This window comes from Anguilla rostrata, chromosome 13, assembly GCF_018555375.3.
Source record: "Anguilla rostrata isolate EN2019 chromosome 13, ASM1855537v3, whole genome shotgun sequence".
Lineage (NCBI taxonomy): Eukaryota > Metazoa > Chordata > Actinopteri > Anguilliformes > Anguillidae > Anguilla > Anguilla rostrata.
The window spans coordinates 34,007,376-34,025,525 of record NC_057945.1 but is presented as its reverse complement, the minus strand read 5'-3'; the positions used below and the strand labels follow the sequence as shown (position 1 = coordinate 34,025,525).

Sequence of the window (18,150 nt, the reverse complement as noted above, 5' to 3'; positions counted from 1 at the left end):
GCCTATTTGGTTCAAGTTGGTAGGATGCTAAAAAAAATTGTTCTGTTTGCCTAGAGTCACACACAGACCCACCCTTGAAAATTGTGGGAACTCAAATCATTATGAGACCATAAATTGCAGCTTAGCCTCAGATAAGATAGCATTTTTCTGATAGTTTTGCTGACTCAGATCTTAATGACATGGGTATAGATACTAATAATTCTCCATTATAACCTTCGGTCAAGCCAAACTGACTTGAAGTTGAACAAAATCTTACCAAAGCAGCTACAGCTGGGGCAAATCAAAAGCAGACTCTGCAGAATAAATCTACAGTACAGGATCATGTAAAAAGTCACCTAGAGAGAATGTGTGTATACCTTTAAGGAAAGGAAACATTTGGGGCGAATACCAATTTCTTTTCTGTTGATTCAGATAAAAAGATCTTAGCACTATTACTATATTTATATTACTATTATATTTTTAGGAATGCTATGGGTTAGGAATGCTAATAGACCATCATATGCTCTTTTATTTCATTAGAAATGTACATATTTGTGTAGAATGTGAAATCCCAAATAAACGAGTTTAACATCTAAACACAATGACCGAAGGGCAAATATTCCTGCAAAGGGAAATTACTAAGGTGGTGGGGCTTGTACTAACTGTCACACAAGACACGCTCCTTAGATGAATAAACATGCTTTATTTTTCTTTATTAAACATTACACACACTAGCTCAGAAGCATTTGACAGACGGTAATGTACTGGCATTCACTGAAAGCTGGTGACTGGAGACTACAGTAGAGCAAAAATAAAAATAAAAACAAAAATGAAAAAAATGAAAAATCCCAATGCAAGTCATACATAAACAGAGATAAAGAAGTGAAGCACTGACCAAATAAAAAATGTTAACACGAATCCTCATTTAAGTGGAGACTGACCCAATTTACAGTAGGAAAGAAAAAGGAATTTAGATTACAAAGCAATCACAAAGCTAAGTGAAAATTTGGCAGCTAACTTTCTTGCCCTTGAGGCAGAAACACCACGTCTATCGGTTTGATTGCTAGTATAGTCACAGACTCTAGTGCTCCAGTGTCAGAGGTGTAAATATGACATTTAGTGATTTTTATAGCAGGATGAGGAGAACCTGAAACTAGTCTACTGCAAGGGCAACATAAGAAAAGTATGACCTAATGTTCCGCCCACTATTAAAGGGCTTGAGATAAAAAGGACCCCTATTTAGCGATGTTAGTTACCATAAAAACTACATACGTCAAGCATTGCTACTGTTATTTAACACCAATGAGGATCTACACATCTTTCCTCTGTATCAGCTGAATTATATTTTATCGTGACATTCTGTATTTATGCATTTGATAATTTGCCAGTGCGCCAGTTCTCATTTTAGAATTTTCGTTTTATCAGCTCAGTATTACTTCATTTCGCAATGCTTAGAATACACGTCATTCATAGTTTTTGGTCAGAAAAAGTACAGGTGTAAGTTTGGAGATATTCTGTGGAGATGAAAAGGGAAGCAGAATATTGAATATTGTACATAACAATAATGTTTTACAGAAAGTGTCAAGGATTTGAATGCATTACCCTGCATTCCAAGTTGCATCACGCGACTTCAGTCCAACCATCCTACCCCAGTCAATAACACAGACTGGTTGTCAAAGTACAATCAGCCAGAGCCTCTCATTAGTGTGAACAACAGGGTATAAAACGCTGGATGTTTAAAGGCCATTTGGAATGGTCACACAGGCAAAAGGGCTCGGTGCTCATCACAAACACAGTAAAGGGACATTTTCCATCTGAGTCTCCTTTCTGCTTTTAAACTTGTGTAATGACATGGGCTTGTTTTAACCCTTCATATGGTATCACACTCCTGCTGACTCTCTGTTTACAGCCCAGTAAACGGTTTGCTACTGGCAAAAGTCTCTCATACGTCCCTCTCCCTCTCCACAGAAATAAGGTCCCAAATTCTCTCAGCGAAGGAACATGAGTAATACATACGGCAACACACTCAAATAAAAGAAGAGTGAGTTTAGAGGGATACAATAAAGAACACAACAACATTGCGAACCCTCCTGTGTATTTAAAACTGATGAGATGGCAGTGGAAAAAAAATTAAATAAGATAAACCAAATAAAATATAAAAACAAAGCCATAGACAGCTGTCACAGGTATAGCTCTGAAAGAATGACAGATCTAGGACATGGAAACTTCATATTGGTATTCCAATTCAACAGCTGTCTGGCTGAAACCGCAATCATGTCTGAAAAAAGAAACCCAACCCCAACATCGGAGGTAAACACACTGTGGTATAATTACGAACACAAATAACAAAAAAACAACTACACTACAGGTAGGATCAACAAACGAAAAAGCAAAACATGCTCACAGTGTAATATTATATTGTTTGTTGGGGGCCTTCATTCAAGTCATTGTTTGGGGGTTAGTCTGGGTTTAGTCTGAGTTCAGTCAGGGAAGTAGACAACATTCACAGACTTGGGAAGAAGGACTTTCTCACAAAATCCTCAGTAGCGCAGTGCCAATCAGAACTGTGCTGGTGCGTCTGCTTGCCCTGATCAAAGACTGTGACACAGTCAGCAACAGCAGACGGACAGTAAGAGGAGGCTAGTGGGAAATGGGTCTGGCTTGGCCAATGACAAGCCTGGACACTGACACATCTGGACACACCAGCACACCATGAAATAAGATGAAAGTATTCCTTCTTTAACCTGGGCTGTATCACAGCTGTAAGAAACCAGGTTTTGGGATGGGAGGTTGCTGTTTATAGGGTGTGAAACGGACACACACCACTGATAAACACGACTAAGAAAAACTTTGTGAGAAATATTGAGGAGCCACATGGGTTAGAAGTACACGCAGCACCCAAATGACAAACACACAAAAGGGGAATATCTTTCTCTTAATAGATCATCTTTTCAAAAAATGCAAAAATCAAACATTCAGCCCACTTTGAAAATATATCTGTGACAAAATTATAGGCAATAATAATAATTATTATTATTATAATAATAGAACGGAGGCCACTGGAACAGCCTTAGTACCTAATTTAAGCTATGCATAAACACAAGCTAGAACTACTGATTGAAAACAAAATCCAAAATCTTCAATACAATATAGACATCGATATAGATTTATAAATCACTAATCTCTATACCTTTTTAAAAAAATACACTTTTTAAGTTATGCAAACTAAACCGGCTCTCTGGAGGCTGAACGCCCAGAGCCGAAGAGTTTCTCGGTGCCGTCGAAGTCAAGTACCCACAATACACTTGCGTTTCTTCTGCTGTCCATTTCTTTCTGTGTTTACACACAGAAGACTTTTTTCATCTGAACGCATATCTCATGTTCCTTGCTCAGGGGGAATTATTTTAACGGCATTGCCCCCCTTAATGTTACTGTTGATGTAAATATCATTCATTAACCTTTTTTTTTGTTATCATGTAATCTTCATCACAGTACACCCCCTCTTTCCCCCACCTACAACTACGCCGATACATCAGCCTCTGCAAGTTACAAAAGTGTAATTTGAATTGAATCGGGTGTTGGCTATAATAGTCTTGTGTACAGTACACTAGAATGGAGAGCATACTCCACAGCTACGAATTGATTAGGTGCTAAAAAAACAGCAATCTACAGCCGCGGACACCTCTACTCCTAGAAATACATCTTAAGGGGAGGTAGTTCGACGTAAAATATCGACAAAAACGTGGAACTCTAAGGACTTCAATGCAAAATGGATAGGCAGATCCGATGTGCGTGGCAAACAAGATAACAAGATAATAAATAATTACCGTAGAACAACAGTGCTGTCTAACCGTGACAAACGCAGGTATAAAACAAACAAGTCAAAACATAAACAAATTTGAACACAAAATGGAGGTCCTTCAAAAGAACGGCAATCGGAAGGTCAATGGGAGGGGTGGACACATGTAAAGCGTGTTTCACGCGTGACACGGCCGTCCCGCGAAGCGTGAGGCGAGGAAGAGGCTCCTCCGAAGAGCAGCAGAAGTGGTGGGCGTGACCGGAGGGCGGGGCCTGGCGCTCTCTCGCGCTCTGGTGCTGAGCTAGCTTACGTTAGCTTCCGTTAGCTTCCCCTGAGAGGAAGCTGCAGGGCGGCATTGTGGGTGCAGCCCCCGAAATGCAGAAGCGCAGCACGATGCATGCAATGGCCACATGCACGCACGCACGCATGCACGCACACGCTCGCTGCTCCTTCACATTGCTTTTGTAAACAGTGCGTTCATCATCCCTCTGTTGTTGCCGTAGTTTTCAGCGGGAAAGCGGGGCGAGGCGGCCGATGTGGAGGAGCGCTGCAGGCGCACTACAGAAGCACAGCACAAGCCAAGCAGCGCACAGGAGGGGGTTTCCGTTTGGTCTGAAAGCCTCAAAGCAAGTCATTTGCTTTGGAAAGACACAAATCAGAGAGAGCAGATTCAGTTCTGCGTTTCTGACCGGGGACACTGGGCAGTCAGCACAAACAGTCACTCGGATACAGTGGCTGAGCACGGATACAAGACCTGGTGCGTTTCAATGCCGTGCGAAAAAAAAAAAATACATTACCCAGCGTGCACCAGAAGTACCTGGCTTCAAACAACAGTGTTCCTCAACTGAAAAATGAGTCGTAGGGCTAAAATTGTAACTGCTAATTACTCTTGAATAAATTAACTAAAGAGCAAGGACAATTAAGGATCCTTGAAACTTTGGTGCATTGCCCCAATACTTATTTAAAAGAGAAACAAACAAATGGAAAAAAAGACATTGAAGTCTGGGGATGAAGCTACTTCTGCATTACATTGTTTTTTTGATGCGGTTGAGCTCAGCATTGATGCGTGGAGCAGTCCCACCTGAAGAGCTGAAGAAACGAAAGGGAGAAGGCACAAGTGATCCTGGCTGGTGTGTGGACTGGACAGCGCATGCAACACCAATAGGCTTCACCGACAGGAGGTCCATAACACACCCCTCCTGTCTCAAAAACACGTCAATCGCACGCTAAAACGGCGTAAGGGGAGGGGGGGGGGGGGGGCATGCCGGACAGGACTGTACCGTTTCTCCACAGAACACGCTGGCGTTTGAAGTAATGGGCGTGGCCTCGTGGCTAGGGTGGACTCCATGTTTACTGGTGATATGGCTGAGGACTGGCGAAGGCCTTTGACTTATCATGGCTACGGGCCTCCTCACCTACATGGACCGCCACTGCACACTCAGTAAAAGGGCATTTCCCACACACATCTACCAAACTAATATTCAAAGAACCACATATATATAGAAATAAATATATAAATACTTGAACATACAGTGTGTCCCAAATCAATTTTCAAATGCAGTTAAAAGACCATTTGCACAATGCAATCATATCATGGAATGTAGACCCCTCTGGCTTGGTCCCACAATCTATGTGGTGCAACGAACATATATGAATAACTAGCAGAAGTAACGGAGAACATGCTTCTCGCTGCCATTCTGTCCAAACAGAACGACAGAGACGGAGAACTCTTTGTGTTGCATTACTTTGTTTTCCTGTCATGTGCAGAGGCCATCTACTGAATAATGCTCTCACATCTCCACAGTGATGTCACATCTCCACACCCATGTGAAAAAAAACTTTCATTACACTTCAAGTATTCTTAAGTATAAAATAGTGTACTTCAGGCATACTTCAGCATACTAGTCTTTCACATGGGCAGTGATGTCACAATATCACTAGAACATTTGAATAAAAAAGATCAGAATGAACATGGCCTATCATGTGCGTGTGTGTGCGTTCTGGTAGCTTCTCAGGCAGAGAGCCTGCATTCTTCACAAGACGGTAGGGATTTTCACATGCTGGGTCACATGACGGGGGAGGGGCTTAGGGTGGAGGGGGCGGGGCTTCTGACACACATTTAAATAAAAACACCATTGTGGCTTCTGTTAAAGGAGGAGTAGAATAGGCTGCCCTCAACACCACAGCCCTTTTACCACACAGACTTTAAAATACACTAGAGTATTGAAGCTTTGCCTCATTACCAACTGGCCGGGAGATTTACACAAAAGCATTGTGGGAAAAAAACAGAGAGAGGGGCCAAAAGAAAGCAGGGGGTATGGAGTGCGACTGAAAAAAAAGGACAGAAGGAAAGGGAAAGGAGACGTCTACAATGACCTCCTTGGCAGAGAGAAGGAGAGGAACCGAAGGAATGAGTGAATTCAGCATCAACCCGGCCAAACCTGGACAGAGCCACACAGGCGGCCCACACTGGCCCAAACTGGCCCAAACTGGCCCACACTGGCTCAAACTGGCCCACACTGGCCCACTGGTCTGGGGAGGATGACTCTGGGCTTTTGGACAGGAACACGGTGAGAGTGCGCAATTCAGCAATTCAGTAGGAGGGAGTGGGGTGTGGTGTGGGGTGGGGGTGCGGTTTGCGGGTGGCGGGGTCTCCTTTCCTTTCTCCCTGTGCTGCTCCGGGACGGAGGAGGTGAGGGAGGAGGAGGAGGAGGGGCTTTATTGCGCTCCTGGCACGGGGGCCATGGACAGCGTGTCCTCCTCCTCGATGGTCTCCAGCTCCTCGGACCGCACGGCCTGGGTGATGAGGTTGAGCTCCTCGCACATGGTCTCGTAGCGGTACGCCACGCGGATGTCCGGCACGTTGCTGCGCCGGATGTCGTTGTTCTCGGGGCCCTCCTTGATGTACTTGGGCCCCAGCCAGTAGTTCTTCGCCTGCGGGGGGGGGGCAGCGTCAGAAGCACAGAGCATGTTGGGTACTTTGGAGGAGGTGTGGAGGAGGGAGGACGAGGTCAGAGGAGAGGCTGTGGGGGTAGGAGGAGAGAGGAGGGCGTGTGGGGGAGAGAGGGATGAAAGGAGGAGGTGAGAGGTGAGAGAGGTATCAGTAGAGGAGAGGCAGTGTGGGGGGAGAGAGGGATGAAAGAAGGAGGTGTGGGGTGAGAGAGGGAGCAGTGGGGAGGTCAGGAGGAGAGGCCGTGTGGGGTGAGAGAGGGAGGAGTGGGAAGGTCAGGAGGAGAGGCCGTGTGGGGTGAGAGAGGGAGGAGTGAGGGAGAGGCCATGGGGCCGGTACCTTGTGGGAGAAGCCGCTCATGAGCACACTGTTCCTGGCCAGCTCACACATGTCACAGGAGCTGAGCTTCCACACCTGAGCAGCAATGCTGTACTCCTCCATCAGGGGCTCCTGAGCAGGGAGAGGAAATAAACACAATTCAGAATGGGCGGGGCTTACCTTGGTGAAGTGGCACCGGTTCAGAATGGGCGGGGCTTACCTTGGTGAAGTGGCACCGGTTCAGAATGGGCGGGGCTCACCTTGGTGAAGTGGCACCGGTTCAGAATGGGCGGGGCTCACCTTGGTGAAGTGGAACTGCAGGGGGTCGTCGGTGGACAGGGAGACCATGAGGCCGCGGGACAGGTACTCTGGAAGGGGGTTGCGGTGGTAGCTGAGGAACAGGCTGTTGTTGCTCAGGGGTGACATGGCGATGCCAATCTGGGCCAGGTAGTACAGGTACTGCAGCACTGGAGCCTGGTGATGGAGGGAGGGGAGGGGGAGAGAGGGAGAGACAGAGAGAGAGAGAGAGAGAGAGATTTAGACATTATGACAGAGAGTTACATATATACAAAGCTTACGTGAGAGAAAAAAGAGCGTGTGGAAGAGAGGAAGAGAGCAAGAGAGAGAGAGAGAGAGAGAGAGAGGGAGAGAGAGAGGGGAGAGGGCGTGGCCTCACCTTCCTCAGCAGCAGCCCGTGGGAGATGTTCTCTGACAGCATGAAGCCAGACACCAGGTGATGGATAGGCCCCGCCTCTCCACAATGAGGGCGGAGAACCAGCGTGTTGAAGCCCCGCCTCCTGCACACAGACACCAGGAGAGCAGCGGAGGACTGATCAGCCTCGGTCGATCACAATATCACTGCAGTGCATTCTAGGCCCCTTGAATAACACATAACACTGCCCCTTCATTTCTCCAAATAATATTCCCCAATTTCTCCAAGTTAAGTGTGGTCTGCACTTTATCTTGCTGTATCTTACTTTGCGCATTCTACCACAGTGCATATGGCATGTGGCACTAACTCAGTGTTATGCATGTTGTGGTGGTGTGGTCATGTTGTTGAGACATGGTAAGCGTTGCTCTTGATGTCTTGATGTAACTTGTCCATCGCGCAGCGTGTGTTGTTTGCTGCGAGTCACTCTGTGGTCTCCTACCTGCACAGGTGGTTGAGCACGGTCATGTTGACTTTGAGCATGTATGTTGGCAGCGAGGTTGAGCACTGAGTCATGTTGGCTAACCTACCTGCGTAGGTGGTGAGCAGTCATGTTGAACCTGCAGGTGGTTGAGCACGGTCATGTTGGCTAACCTGCGTAGGTGGTAGAGCACGGTCATGTTGACTTACCTGCGCAGGTGGTTGAGCACGGTCATGTTGGCGTACATGTAGTACAGGTAGTAGGAGTAAGGTGGGTTGTCCTCCTCGGTCCAGTTGACCGGGAGTGGGCTGTCGAGGTTGAAGATGTGCTGTTCAGGTTTGGACTCGTCATCAACACTGTCGAAACCCACCACCTAAACGTGTACACAGACACAAAGACAGACAAGACAGACAGGCAGGCAGGCAGACAGACACACACACACACACACACAAACAAATTTGAGCAAGATCAGAGATGAAAAGGGTTTTAGAGATTTGCACTTCCTATGTTATATTCATTTTGTGGATGATGTTGTCAAGAGCAATGTTGGAGCAACATAAGTACATTCACCTTATTAATATGAACGACACAGCCAGACGTGGCTAACATCACTCGCAGATCAGCTAGCATAGACGCACCACCACTAAATCACAAGTACAAACTAGTTATGCTAACAAAGAACCAGAATAAAACTTCTGAATACATATAGATTACATACAGCCCCTAAGAAGAGAGACATTAACCCATAAAAAAAATAAGATGGCAGTGCTGACCTCTGTTCAGTAATGGTTCTGCAAGACGTAGACGTGTGTGCTGTAATGGTTTTCTAAGAGGTGTAATGGCAGAAGCGCCATAGCTCCGCCGTAGGAACAGAGGCACTCACGTGCTGGAGGAAGAGGTGGAGGTCGGGGTGGCTGCGGGGGTTGATGGTGACCTCGAACAGCGGCTGGAAGACGTTCTCCAGCATCTCCTCGAAGTTGGCCAGCTGCTTCTTGGTGTGGTAGACATCGCTGCGGGAAGAGGATATGTGGCGGTAAATCGGCCGTCTCGCAGTGGGAGGGGGGGTGAGATTTGGGGGGGGGGCGCGTGTACTCACAAGAGGCGGGGCACCTGGATCAGCCAGCGCACGTTGTCAGAGTACACGCCGTGCTTGACCGCCCACTGGGCCAGCTTGTCCCACTCGTCCCGCGACCGCCCGTAGATGGACAGCCGCAGCTCCACGTTCTGGTACTTGCTCTCCTCCAGGTCCTCCATCACCTCCTGAATCAGGCAGGCAGGCGGGCACCAGGATCAGGGGCACGTTTGGCAGGCCGGGCAGGCAGGACTACTCCCACTTTCGGGCGCCTCTCTGACTGACTGGACTGCTAGTATCTGGACGGGCCTTGATGTGCTTTGACTTCCCATGAGCTACTCTGGGAAAGCTTACATACTGTCTGCCCCAAGAATCAACACTGAGGTTCCGCTCTCTACCCACTATAGCACTGCACTGTATAGGCCAGCAATCAAACCCTCAGACCATACATTGCAGCTAAGACTAAAGTTTAACAAATAGAAGGGTCATTTAATCGGTTAAATACATTTTATGTAACGTTTTTGTTCATTTTGCTACCTGTAGCTATGGGAATGAATATAATTAGTCAGGAGCTGAAACACGTTCAGCCCCCCAGGCAGAACGCTCAGGGTGGAGAGCTGAGCTGGCGTCGCACCTTGATGATGTGGCCGAAGTACTTCCCCTCGATGTGGTTGTCGGTCTTGATGAAGATCTCTCTCAGGATGGACTCCCCTATGGGGTTGTACTTGGCGTTGAACTTGTCGAAGCGGTGGAAGGTGTTACGGTCCTAAAAAAAAAGGGGGAGGCCCACAGTCATCATGCAGCCCCACAAGCTTTCTCAAACACTACTGACATCCTAACAGACAAACTACAAACTACTGACATAATAACAGACTCTCTAATACATGCAGTATTACATTCAGGGTACAGAACACCAGGGATATTCAAAACTCTAATGTAATGATGTCTATGCATAATAATTGCAGGATAAAAAGAAAGAAAATATCAAGGATGGACACAGACAGTTCATCAAGGTAAACCAAACGGTCTTCACTGCACAACAGCAAAATAAACCTTCCGTGACCTGAACTCCAAACGGACACAGCTGCTTCTCCACCTAACCCCACGACCAGTAAATCAGCATAGGAGTGTATGCATGAGCATTGGACACTGTCTGACTGCCCCTTTGGAGATATCTATAGACCCCATTAGCCCCCCCCAGGACTCACAGCATGCATGTCCAGCGTGTCCACGCTCAGGTCGAAGGCGGTCAGGTTCATGGTCTCGAACACCTCCATGAGCGTCTGGCCCTTGCCCTTCTCTATGTGCACGATCTCACCGGGGTACTTCTTCATCGCCCGCTTGATGAAGCGCAGCAGGTGCTTCTGGTTCATGCAGGAGGAGGCGTGGATGTGCGTGTCCACCTGCAGGGGGAGCCAGAGAGCCGCTCACTCAGATTCACAGAGAGTCGATGGACAAAATAGCCATTAGAGTTCTGTGTGTGTGATGAAGGTCCAGGAGTTAAAACAGATACTACACTCAGCTCCTCAGTTCAGTTTTGTTTATATCACAGCTGACTCAATTACAATGCAATCCCATGTCTAATACATCAAACTGATTTGATGTATTAGACAGAAAGGCTCCTTACATTTTGTAAAATCAATTGGTGCATTTGCCAAAATGTCCTTTAGGTGGCAGCACTCTGGTTGTTAATGGATGTTCAGTTCTGAATTTGCCAATTTACACCTGAAATGGGCTGAAACCTGACTCCGGCCAATCGTAGCGCAGCGCCGGGCCCAGACCGCAGTGTGGGCGTGTGCGTGCGCGACGGTGCTCGCCTTGCGGATGTTGTAGAAGTCGCGGTGCGGGACCTTCTTCTGAGCGGCCAGCTCCTTCATCTCGTTCAGCAGGATGTGCATCTGGAACTTGGAGCTCAGGTACTGCAGCCGCCGGTAGCAGAAGGACTTCCTGTTCACGGAGGTCACAGACAGGAAGTGAGCGGGGCATCGCCCGCGCAAGGACCGACGGCTTTCCAGCTGTTAAGGTTATTAAGAGCAGCTGGCATTTTACCATGAGACTTCATAGCTTAACAGTGATACCTGAATAGTCATTGTTTACGGTAACACTGCGGACTACTGTAGTCCTTTACCAAATGGGATTAATATTAAAATGACTATCTCTATTCTATTTTCCCCACAAAATATGCACACACAACAGCAGTGTGTTTGTTGCTGTTCAGTGTGGTTATCCCATCTTGCGACATGATGTCTGGTCTGTTTTGGTATTATGCTTTTCTTGTAAAATCTTTTTTCTGTGATAGCAAAAAACAAAGTGTACCCGGAGCACAGTGTACTTCAGTGCCCATCGGCGAAGGCTACGCCTCGCTCGTTAAACTGAAGGGGCCTCCAGCGCTCTCACAGGCCGGGTTGCGGACGCAGTAATTGCTCGCAGCTGGTCGGTGATAAATTCGACAGCGAGGGCTGAATATGCTGACAGGAGCGTGAGCAGATTTTAGGAGTATGGTGACAGGAACGTCAGCAGATTTTGGGAGTATGCTGACAGGAGTGTGAGCAGATTTTGGGAGTATGCGGACAGGAGTGTGAGCAGATTTTGGGAGTATGCTGACAGGAGCGTGAGCAGATTTTGGGAGTATGCTGACAGGAGCGTGAGCAGATTTTGGGAATATGCTGACAGGAGCGTGAGCAGATTTTGGGAGTATGGTGACAGGAACGTCAACAGATTTTGGGAGTATTCTGACAGGAGCGTGAGCAGATTTTGGGAGTATGCTGACAGGAGCGTGAGCAGATTTTGGGAGTATGCTGACAGGAGCGTGAGCAGATTTTGGGAGTATGCTGACAGGAGCGTGAGCAGATTTTGGGAGTATGCTGACAGGAGCGTGAGCAGATTTTGGGAGTATGCTGACAGGAGCGTGAGCAGATTTTGGGAGTATGCGGACAGGAGCGTGAGCAGATTTTGGGAGTATGCTGACAGGAGCGTGAGCAGATTTTGGGAGTATGCTGACAGGAGCGTGAGCAGATTTTGGGAGTATGCGGACAGGAGCGTGAGTAGATTTTGGGAGTATGCTGACAGGAGCGTGAGCAGATTTTGGGAGTATGCTGACAGGAGCGTGAGCAGATTTTGGGAGTATGCGGACAGGAGCGTGAGTAGATTTTGGGAGTATGCGGACAGGAGCATGAGTAGTTTTGGGAGTATGCTGACAGGAGCGTGAGCAGATTTTGGGAGTATGCGGACAGGAGCGTGAGTAGTTTTGGGAGTATGCTGACAGGAGCGTGAGCAGATTTTGGGAGTATGCGGACAGGAGCGTGAGTAGTTTTGGGAGTATGCTGACAGGAGCGTGAGCAGATTTTGGGAGTATGCTGACAGGAGCGTGAGCAGATTTTGGGATGAGGAGTAGTTTGCGCTGACAGGAGGTGAGCAGATTTTGGGAGTATGCTGACAGGAGCGTGAGCAGATTTTGGGAGTATGCTGACAGGAGCGTGAGCAGATTTTGGGAGTATGCTGACAGGAGCGTGAGCAGATTTTGGGAGTATGCTGACAGGAGCGTGAGCAGATTTTGGGAGTATGGTGACAGGAGCGTGAGCAGATTTTGGGAGTATGCGGACAGGAGCGTGAGCAGATTTTGGGAGTATGCTGACAGGAGCGTGAGCAGATTTTGGGAGCTGGCGGAGGTACTCACACGGGGCCGTTGATAATGAGGGCCATCATGACGTTCATGTCCGCGATGTACTCCTGCAGGTCGGGGTAGGGCAGGTCCAGCTCTGTGCTCCTGGGGGGGGGGGGAGGGACAGCTTTAAACATGCTTCTTCCTCATAGTCCCTCTTAGCCTCACTAGTATCCCTATCACCAGTGTGCACTTACAGTTTAACTGTGTTCAACCATACATTACATTATTTAGGCAATACATTCCTTTTCCATGCAGAACTACAACTTAAGCACAGTATCCATTTATACAGCTGGATATATACTGAAGCAATGCAGGTTAAGTACCTTGCTCAAGGGTACAACGGCAGTGTCCTTACCCGGGAATCGAACCTGCGACCTTTCGGTTACAAGCGCAGTTCCTTACCCACTGTGCCACACTCCGGCCTCCATACAATGTTACTTATGTTGGGCAAATACATTTCCTTTTTTCCTCATGCAGAAAGACAATCTGGAAACAGTATTTATGGTCTGCTGAAGCTGAGTCAGAACCCCAAGCCACTCAGTCACACAGTGGCTTGTTCAGATTTCTATAATGACAAAACATTGGGCCTTTATAGTACACAATGCATACTATTCTGCCCTCATTGAAAGAAGCATTCCAGCTCTGGACAGGAAGTAGAGTCAGCATCGTCTTTTTTCTGATCAACAGTGTTTCACTCAGGACTCACTGCCCGAGTCAACCCTGGACTGCCATTACATTTTGGAAAGCTGGACATAAGCACACTCTATACAGTGAGAGCACTGCAGGGTTTTGTGCACACACTGATCGGCATGTGCCTGCATTACTTTTCCATGGTGGTCCTCTTGGTGTACACGTGCATCACACCGTCCACCATCTTGCACCCATAGCCCGTGTCCGGAGGCATGTTCTTGGGGTCCTGGCCCTCGTAGGGGTGCGTCTCCGAAACTGGGGGGTGCACAGGGGCGTCTGTGGAGAGGTTAACGAGGGATGAGCATGAAATTTCTCTACATGTCAGAAACTTCCACTTAGAGTTCAGTGAGTCCATTTAGAGTTCATTGCACTGACAATATGACGGACAACATATGAAGAATAATAACAGAATTACAGAGCAATCACCTCATTCGCAATGCACATATCACCACCTAAAATAACCCTTAACCCCACCCTCCTGTCTGTCCCACTTTACCCAGTACCACACAGGTATCTGTAGCCCCGCCCTCCTGTCAACCTCACTTCCCCCAGACCCACGCAGGTCCCTGTAGCCCCGCCCTCCTGTCAATCTCACTTCCCCCAGGACCACGTAGGTCCCAGTAGCCCCGCCCTCCTGTCAATCTCACAGGACCACGTAGGTCCCTGTAGCCCCGCCCTCCTGTCAATCTCATCCAGAACCACGTGTCCCTCCGCCCCCGTCATTGGACCACTAGGTCCCTGTAGCCCCGCCCTCCTGTCAATCTCACTCCCAGACCCGCAGGTCCCTGTAGCCCGCCCTCCTGTCAATCTCACTTCCCCAGGACCACGTAGGTCCCAGTAGCCCGCCCTCCTGTCAATCTCACAGGACCACGTAGATCCCTGTAGCCCCGCCCTCCTGTCAATCTCACCTCCCCCAGACCCACGTAGGTCCCTGTAGCCCCGCCCCCTGCCGCGGCTCCTGTCGTACCTGCAGACACGGGCGTCTCGGGGATCTCGTCGTACACGCGGAGCTCCAGGGGCTTCTCCCCCAGCTCCTGCAGGTAGCGGGCGGTGGTCTTGCAGAAGCTCTGCATGGACACGGCCATGTACTTCTCCCGGATGAACAGGGCCTTCACCACACACTTGGCTGCGTCCAGCAGGTCCGTGAAGGGAACCTGAGGTGGGAGGAGCCAAGCGGGAGCTGTAGAATTCACAGTCTTAAACAATGAGAACAGGTTCTTCAACTGATGTCATTTAATATCAATTTTTTCCCCCACTATATTTGTATAAGTTCCTTCACCACTTTCACACAGCCTCTACTTTGAACAGTCACCAACCTGCCAAGAAGTGAAGGCTGAGTAACAATGAGCTTAATTACTTTTTGAGTTCAATCTGTGTTTCTGCCTGAAGTTCTGACTGAGCTACATAAGAACATACGAGTGCTAGATGACAGGAACCAGCCATTATTTTAAAGAGAACTGTAGCGAGAAAACGCAGTCCTGCCCAGTGCCCACCCCACCTCACCCTCCCCCTCCCCCTCACCCCACACTTTTCCTCTCCTGAGATGGACACACGCTGGTACTCCCTCTCCACAACCATATCTCTGTCCTTAGGGAAGTGCTCCAGGGCCATCTCGCTCTGCTCCTTCATGAACCTGGAAAACATACGAGAGAGAGAGGGAGGGAGGGAGGGAGGGAAAGAGAGGGAGATAGAGTGTGGAAAGAGAGAGGGAGGAAGATACAGAGAGGAAAGAGAGTAAAATGGATGAAGAGGGCATTGCGGACAGTGAGACATTAAGACAGGGAATGTCACACAGACTCAAAGAGATATAAATAGCGAGTATAAGAGCGGTGGAGAGGAAAAGTGAGCTAGAGAAAGACTAAAAAAGAGGAAAACAACACTGGATTACAGGTCTCCCCCGCCAGCCCTGGGAGATACCCAGGTTGTGCTACTCAAGAAGCTGGCAGCAGTGTCCCCTGGAGGCACAGCCCACCAACGCACAAAAGACTACAGCAGCTCCCAGCATGCCCCAGGCTCTCCAGCACTGCTCAGCAGCACCATAGAGCTGCTCTCTCTGATACACTGCAGGCTGCAGCTAGCTCTGGAACTCTGGGATAGAGAACTCTGGCTGAGATGGATCCCCAGGGCCTCCGGCAGCATTCGATACATTAGCGTTATGTGGCACACACATCAATGAGGTGATTTGTTACACGGCTGTCGGAAACTAATGATCTAACTGCACAGCTAACTGCATTTCATCCCCAGCTCTCACCACCATTATTATTATTGTTTATTTATTTTTACCTTAATGCATCAGTAGGTGGCTATTCTCTAAATGACTCAGAACTGGCTGGCAGGACTTAAATATTCAAAACTTTAGCCGAAGGGGAAATGCATGTACCAAGGAGCTGACCTTTATGCATAAATGAGTGGTACATCACGGCCGCTGAAAAGCTTTCTCTGGGCTTTTTCTGGTTCAGGTTCACTTGGGTTCAAATGAAAGTTTTTTTCAGAGGACTTTGAAATCGAGCGCTCAAAAATGAAGTTGAATCTAAAGGTCAGTCGCCCTTTCTAAACGCCTGAATGGAACAAAAGCTCCCCCCCCAGCCATGGGGCTTCAGATTTAATCAAACATAATTGTGTGAGATTAATTTCACAAATGTGCCAATCAAATTGGAGTGTCCAATGAAATCTCGATTTCAAAATGTCAGCTGTCTATTGAAAATGCAGGCAGCGTGCCTGAATGATTAAAAATTGAATCTAAACATTTCCGCGGCCTTCGGTAAGGTCACACACTGTGGTCAGCGCGGTTCTCTCTCTCCTCAGTACCTTCTGGAGTGTTCCTGGTACGGGCGAGTTAGACGCTATGGGCGGGGCTAAAGAGCTTCCTGCATACGCTGGGTCTGTGGCTCCTGGCACAGCCCTGATGAGACCGGCCTGGTTAGCGGACACAGAGGCTCACAGCTGGGGTTTCATCTACAGATCAAAAGCTGGCAGGCTTTTTTTTTTGCTTGAGCGGCAGAAACGCTGGTGCTAATTGCTTCAAACGCAGGCGCCGGCTAGCTCGGCGGAAAGAAAGGGCGCGGCGTTTGATTGGGCTGACATTTAGCGGCAGGGGCCTGGCACTTCAAAAGCGCTTGAAAGGCCTCGTCTGAAGGAGAGGAAAACGGGAGAGAAAGAAGAGGAAGAGGCTCACTCACTCCAGGTCTGTAGCACTGTCAATTTTCATGAAGTCCTGCTTGGCTCGCAGCAGGATCTCAGGCTCCAGTCTGGGGGGGACGGGGGTGGGATCAGGGGCGGGGGGCGAGGAACGGGGGGCGGGGCGTGAGGCAGGGCCAAGCAGCATGGAGGGTGGGGGGGGGCAGTGAGAGGACACATCACACAAAGACAAGGCCCAGAGACAGAGACAGAGGAAGAGACACAGAGAGAGAAACACAATCAGACCGTGGTGGTTAAACCCGATTGGTTATGTGGCCAGGAGGCGAAGCCTTGCCAGGCGGGCGCTGGGCATGCTTTGGGTGAGTAGAGCAGGCTGAAAAACAAACTGCCACTCAAGAGTCCTCACCCTACCCACACACGCACGCATGCACAGCTGCGCCACCTACTGGCCCATGTCAGGACCTGACATCATGCATCCCAGCAAGAAGCCATCAACTGTGGTGGACCATAGACTGTATCTATATGCTTTATAAAACAAAAACCTCAGTTTCACATAAAAATACACATACACATTAACCCACTGTTACCACTGACTTTGCTTCCATATTGCTTCAGTTATATTAGTATACATTCATTTGAGCTCTATCCAGTTCCCTCAGAGGGAGGTGTTCTCTCAGAAGGAGGTGCTCTATCCTGTGTGTCTCAGAGGGAGGTGCTCTATCAGAGGGAGGTGCTCTATCCTGTGTGTCTCAGAGGGAGGTGCTCTATCAGAGGGAGGTGCTCTCTCTCCTGTTCTCTCAGAGGGAGGTGCTCTATCCTGTGTGTCTCAGAGGGAGGTGCTCTATCAGAGGGAGGTGCTCTCTCTCCTGTTCTCTCAGAGGGAGGTGCTCTATCCTGTGTGTCTCAGTGGGAGGTGCTCTATCCTGTGTGTCTCAGAGGGAGGTTTTCTATCAGAAGGAGGTGCTCTATCCTGTGTGTCTCAGAGGGAGATTCTCTCTCTCCTGTTCCCGCAGAGGGAGGTGCTCTATCCTGTGTGTCTCAGAGGGAGGTGCTCTATCAGAGGGAGGTGCTCTATCCTGTGTGTCTCAGAGGGAGGTGCTCTATCCTATGTGTCTCAGAAGGTGGTGCTCTCTCTCCTGCTCCCTCAGAGGGAGGTGCTGATCAGCGTCTCTCACTTGACATCCTGGCTGATCTGCCTCTCCAGGCGGTGGCGGCGCTCCTCCAGCTGCTCGATGGGGCTGTCCTCGGGGAACTCATAGGGAGCGGTGCGCATCTCACTCTCCGCCAGGCTGCGCGTGAACAGCTCCTGCAGGCAGGGGGACGCAGTGAGGGACAGTACACATACACACACACACACACATATACATACACACACACACACACGCATGCGCACACACGCACACATACACA

At 48.8% G+C, this 18,150-nt stretch overlaps 1 protein-coding gene across 6 annotated transcripts in view; it reads right to left on the bottom strand.

The window, feature by feature from the left end:
- Positions 1-662: 662 nt before the first annotated feature.
- Positions 663-18,150, bottom strand: part of LOC135237926 (AMP deaminase 2-like) — a 56,430-nt gene continuing 38,942 nt past the window's right edge. For 5 of the 6 annotated variants that reach the window (XM_064305488.1, XM_064305491.1, XM_064305487.1 and 2 more), the window contains exons 3-18: positions 17,916-18,046; positions 16,782-16,850; positions 15,124-15,235; positions 14,570-14,756; positions 13,737-13,878; positions 12,925-13,014; positions 11,066-11,195; positions 10,457-10,651; positions 9,883-10,014; positions 9,273-9,436; positions 9,060-9,186; positions 8,386-8,549; positions 7,723-7,843; positions 7,347-7,520; positions 7,068-7,178; positions 663-6,712 (exon numbers count right to left, since the gene is read on the bottom strand). In XM_064305488.1, coding sequence (XP_064161558.1) covers positions 6,497-6,712; positions 7,068-7,178; positions 7,347-7,520; positions 7,723-7,843; positions 8,386-8,549; positions 9,060-9,186; positions 9,273-9,436; positions 9,883-10,014; positions 10,457-10,651; positions 11,066-11,195; positions 12,925-13,014; positions 13,737-13,878; positions 14,570-14,756; positions 15,124-15,235; positions 16,782-16,850; positions 17,916-18,046 — 2,265 coding nt within the window. In that variant the 3' untranslated portion in view covers positions 663-6,496. The remainder of the gene's footprint in view (positions 6,713-7,067; positions 7,179-7,346; positions 7,521-7,722; positions 7,844-8,385; positions 8,550-9,059; positions 9,187-9,272; positions 9,437-9,882; positions 10,015-10,456; positions 10,652-11,065; positions 11,196-12,924; positions 13,015-13,736; positions 13,879-14,569; positions 14,757-15,123; positions 15,236-16,781; positions 16,851-17,915; positions 18,047-18,150) is intronic. The other variant, XM_064305489.1, reaches the window with a different exon arrangement.